General features: G+C 48.0%; 1 protein-coding gene across 1 annotated transcript; it reads right to left on the bottom strand.

Moving 5' to 3' along the window:
* Nucleotides 1–3674: 3674 nt before the first annotated feature.
* On the bottom strand, nucleotides 3675–4805 carry LOC149160367 (L-type lectin-domain containing receptor kinase V.9-like). Its single transcript, XM_089434600.1, has one exon. The coding sequence runs from the start codon at nucleotides 4803–4805 to the stop codon at nucleotides 3675–3677; it is 1131 nt and encodes a 376-aa protein (XP_089290726.1).
* Between the last annotated feature and the right edge of the window lie 263 nt (nucleotides 4806–5068).

Below are 5068 nucleotides of genomic sequence, written 5' to 3' on the forward strand. Positions count from 1 at the left end.
AACCCTGCTCACCAGTTCTAGACCGAGATTTGATATGCTTCAACACCTGAACCTTGTTCAAGTCTTTACGAGCAACCCTGCTCTGATACCACCTGTCACACCCCCAGGCCTACGGTAGTCTTCCAACCGTGTCCGGCGAGGTGCGGCACCACCGTACACTTTCTTTTTAACAATACTCGTGCACATGGACTACGCCTTTCCACATTAACATACTTAGTTTGTTTTTCTCAACCAAGTAAAATGCATTAACCTTTATACTTAATGAAGCCCATACACATTCATTAACCGATATGCAATTAACCAGAACAATAACAATTGCACACAAGTATAAAGGGGAGGGGCAACTCCCGAACAAGTCTGCCCGATAACAATATATTATGATAATCTTCAATAATACATCATACAAGTGTGCCTGGCAAAACCCAAGGCCAACACTTAGAAATATTTACAATCAAGGCAAGACAGCCTTTACAACCATATGCCAACCTCTCTCGGTAGGAGGGTGCTCACCCGAGCCACCAGAACTCCTCCAACTCGGTTCTGCATAAAACTGCCTTAGAATCGACCTTCGTTCAACCCACGTCAGGTTCCGGTAAAACTGCGCACTTTTCCCTTCAGCGCATGAGTTATGCGCAGTCCAAACTGCGCCCTTTTTACCCCTGCTCCCAAGTCGTAGAAGAGAAGTGTTGAGCGAATTGCTTGATGCCAATTGAAGCTCTGCGCCATCCATATATACGCTAGCTTGCCATTTGGTGAAGGGGTGTCAAGCCATTAGGCCGACCCCTTAAATTTGTTATACAAGCCCCTGCCTTAGTTTAATTGCAAGTCGGCCTTTGCCCATGGCAAAGCCTCCAATGCATGGTATAAGGCTTCGACCCTTTTCCCACTTCGCACTAAGTGTAACACATATGTCGCATGAGTTCGTCGCATTGTTTTGTCGCAGGCCGGAACCGTCGTTCACCACCGCCCGCTCGTCGCATGGGTCACCTGCCCATCGGGCGCGGGTCGTCCACGGGTCGCCCGCCCATCGTGCACGGGTCGCCCATGGGTCGCCCGTTTGTCCGTCGCACCAGCTCATCGCATGGGTCGCCCGCCCATCGGGCGCGGGTCGCCCACGGGTCGCCCGCCCATCGTGCACGGGTCACCCGTTTGTCCGTCGCACCAGCTCGTCGGGTGACCGCACCCGTATGCCAACTCACCGCGCCTGTCCGTCAGCTCGTCGGGTGACCGCACTCGCACACCAGCTCGTCGCGCCTGTCCGTCAGCTCGTCAGGTGACCGCACCCGCACTCCAGCTCGCCGCGCCTGTCCGTCAACTCGCCGGGTGACTGCACCCGCACGCCAGCTCGCCGTGTCTGTCCGTCGCACATCGACTCGTCGGGCCGCCCGCCCACGGTCGTGCGCGCCTACCCGGGTTGTGCCCACTACCCAACCGCCATGTGAAGAGGTGTGCGCCCGTCGCTCACCTGCCCGGGTTACGAGGGCCTTACATTCTCCATCTCACCCACATCATATGTGCCCCTCTCCAGCTTTGGATCCATCGCCTCCACCAGCCTCCCCTCCATGTACAGTTCCCACGCCCACTCTACCAAATTCATCCGCTCGGCGTCCTCCAATAGACTGATAGGCCTCCTCCCGCATGCTACCTCCAATAGCAAAACCGCAAAGCTGAACACGTCCGATCTGGGCGTGGCCTTCCCTGTCTGTATCAGCTCAGGGGCTATGTAACCCAGCGTTCCCACCACATGAGTCGTTCGCGGATTCTCGCTGTGATCATACAGCCGAGCCAAACCGAAGTCACCCAACTGCCCATTGAGCTTCGAATCCAGCAGCACGTTGCTCAACTTGATGTCTGTTAGGCCCCTATACTACTATTGTAACCCCTTATTGTTATTAGTAAAACCCACTTATTCTATTGATGTACCCATGTAGTGCCCATATTGTTACTAATGTACCCCATAGAAGCCCACTATTATTATTATTGTGCCCTTACATTATTATTGTTATGTCGACTCTGATTATGTTATGACCCCTTAGACTCCTATATATAGAAAGGAGGTCTTTTCATTTGTATCATCCAAGAATTATTCATTTATGTAATGTAAAGGAGGTTGCCCCCTCGAAGAGGTTGAATTCTAAGGCGTGGATCTCTCTTTTCTATCTTTTTGTGAGCTGGTTTCATAACATTTGGTATCAGAGCTTTGGATTCTAGGGTTTCGCTGCTCCAAACAGGTCATCGTGGCATTTTCGCTATAACTTTTTTTCTGTGACGTTTCAAAAGTCGCAAAAATAACCCATTTGAGACGAAATCACGCTGACCTTGGGTCCGAATTTCAGAGTTTTTCACGCGATATTTGTGGAGATATGATCTGAGGAATTTGGTCTTTTTGCAAACTCCTGAATTACATTCAAAACAGGTGACCTGGGGAAAATCGTCATAACTTTCTCTCTGGGGATCGGATTGAAATTTCGTAAAAAGGTACAGAAAGAGGACGGACTGTAGTTTCTTGTATGCATTTTTCAGATCCAAAGGTCGAAACAGTGACTCGTGGCACGTCGTACAAGTTCGCTCTACTGAACTAGTCTATAATCAAGTCACTGTGGGAGATTTCGCATAACTCTTCCTTGGAGAATCCAAATTGGGTCAGACTTGTGGCATTGGAAAGAGGACACAGAGGGAAGACTCTTCAAGGATGAGGATGTGGAAGCATTGTTTTGTGCTATTTCTATTATCCAACCAGATTGGATAAACGAAGCAAGGGATCAATGGAAGAAGGACAAAGAAGTATGGCCACTTATTCAAAAGTTGCAAAAGATCCCAATTCAAACAATATTGCCAGATATTGAAAAGGAAGGAAAAATCATATTGGAACCTGGAGCAGTCACAGAAACAAGAACCCGACAGCTACGAAATCGATTAATTTCAGAGTATCTCATCAAATGGAAGAACTTACCCGCTGAAGATTCCACATGGTAGGAGAAGAATTTTATACAGAAACATCAAGAACTACTCAAGCGTTGAGGACAACGCTTTTTGAAGGAGAGGGGCATGTTAGGCCCCTATACTACTAGTGTAACCACTTATTGTTATTAGTAAAACCCACTTATTCTATTGATGTACCCATGTAGTGCCCATATTGTTACTAATGTACCCCATAGAAGCCCACTATTGTTATTATTGTGCCCTTACATTATTATTGTTATGTCGGCTCTGATTATGTTATGACCCCTTAGACTCCTATATATAGAAAGGAGGTCTTTTCATTTGCATTATCCAAGAATTGTTCATTTATGTAATGTAAAGGAGGTTGCCCCCTCGAAGAGGCTGAATTCTAAGGCGTAGATCTCTCTTTTCTATCTTTTTGTGAGCTGGTTTCATAACAATGTCTCTGTGGATGATCCTCTTCTCCCATTTCTCGTGCAGATACAGCAACCCCGTAGCCACGCCCTTGAGGATCGCGTATCGCCGAGGCCACGGCAGGACTGTGGTTGGATTGCCGAATATGAGTTTATCCAGCCTGCCGTTGGGCATGTAGTCATAAACGATGAATAGTTGTTTTTCCCTCCGGCACCAACCGCGTAGCTGAACGAGGTTCCGGTACTGTAGGCGTCCCATGCTCGAGATCTCTGCCACGAGCCCTTTCATTCCCTCTGTGAACTCATTCGTTAGACATTTCACTGCGATTTGCTCGCTGTTGCTGGGGAGAACCCCCTTGTAAACCTTGCCAAACCCCCTTGGCCCAAAACGTTTTCGTCCAGAAACCTGCCCTTGGCAAAGCTGAGTTCCTTGTAAGTGAATCTATGGGGCCAGTGCTCTTGTTCCCATTCTTCGATCGTTTCCCTGCAATCCGCTCTTAAGAAAAAGACGACAATAATCACCAGCGAGAAGAAAACCAAAGAGCCCACGCTGATGCCTGCTATGAATCCCCGGCTCAGGGGTTTGGAATACATGTTAGCAAATGAAGGGAGACGCGACAGATCAAGGGGTGACGCCGCGCCTTTCGTGCTAAAGCTCCACGCCAGAACGTAATGGTTTTCCGCGAAGAGCCCCGTGGCTGCTGCAAATCCAACGAACATCTTCTCTTGCAGAACGTTGCTGAGATCGATTTTGAGAGATATGAGCGGCCTCTGCGATCTGGGCAAGCCGGCCAGTGTGACGGTAACGTTGAGGCGGCTTTGAGGATGATCGTAGTCAATCCAGGCCTGTATGTTTCGTCCGCTCTTGAGTCCCAATTCATGGAATCCCTCTCCATTCCAATAGCCTGCGGCCTCCGCTTTGACTGAAGTGAGGTTATTGACATCTATGCCCACGTGGTTGCCATTAGGGTCATCGAATTCTGCATTCTTGCTCATATCGAACTCCACTGCAAAAAGGTGATTGTATGGCTGCCCGTCCCTCGTGAGATTTAGCAAACCCAGAAACTGGGACGACATAGCGCCCATGGGAGACGTGTAGAGCGTGATGAAGAAGGCTAATCCGTTTCCGCCTGTGTTAGAGGGAGGAGGCACAATGAAGAAAATGAAGGTAGTGATGAACGAGGAAGGCGTCTCGTTTCTTTTCGTCTGCACGGGAATTGAATAGAGCGCGCGGCCTATCATGAAACTCGAGTGATTTGTGAGAGAAAGCACGGATTTGGAGCGCATGACTGAAGAATCCTCTTCCAAGATCAATTGTGTTCCATTAAATCCGTCGAAAAAGAAACTGGCGTGTTCATGATCGTCTGTCTCGGCCTTTGCGGGAAGAAGTGGAGTAACGAGGTAACTGAAGGCTATGATGAGGAGACAGCGCCATGAAGGCATCGTCATTCGAGAGTTTCGCCTGAGATAAATTCCTTCCAGGAAAGAATACAGTAGGTTGGATCTCAGTGTTTTTACCATTATTGAGGTTATTAATCCTTTATTGTTATTGTTAAAATATGATGGAACAGTGGTCATGATCTTCATTTAAGTGGTATGCGTCAAGACAGCGATTCATAACCACCTTACTATTAATCACATATATATCGTGAAATTTGACTCGTATCGAATTGAATGGTGCATATACAACTCCAATTTCATAATATATTAGA

This window comes from Pinus tabuliformis, chromosome 5_2, assembly GCF_031772625.1.
Source record: "Pinus tabuliformis cultivar Carrire ecotype Pingquan chromosome 5_2, CPIR1, whole genome shotgun sequence".
In the NCBI taxonomy this organism is placed as follows: Eukaryota; Viridiplantae; Streptophyta; class Pinopsida; order Pinales; family Pinaceae; genus Pinus; species Pinus tabuliformis.

Coding starts and splice junctions, on each gene's coding strand:
- LOC149160367 (XM_089434600.1), bottom strand. CDS start 4,805: ATGACGATGCCTTCATGGCGCTGTCTCCTCATCATAGCCTTCAGTTAC.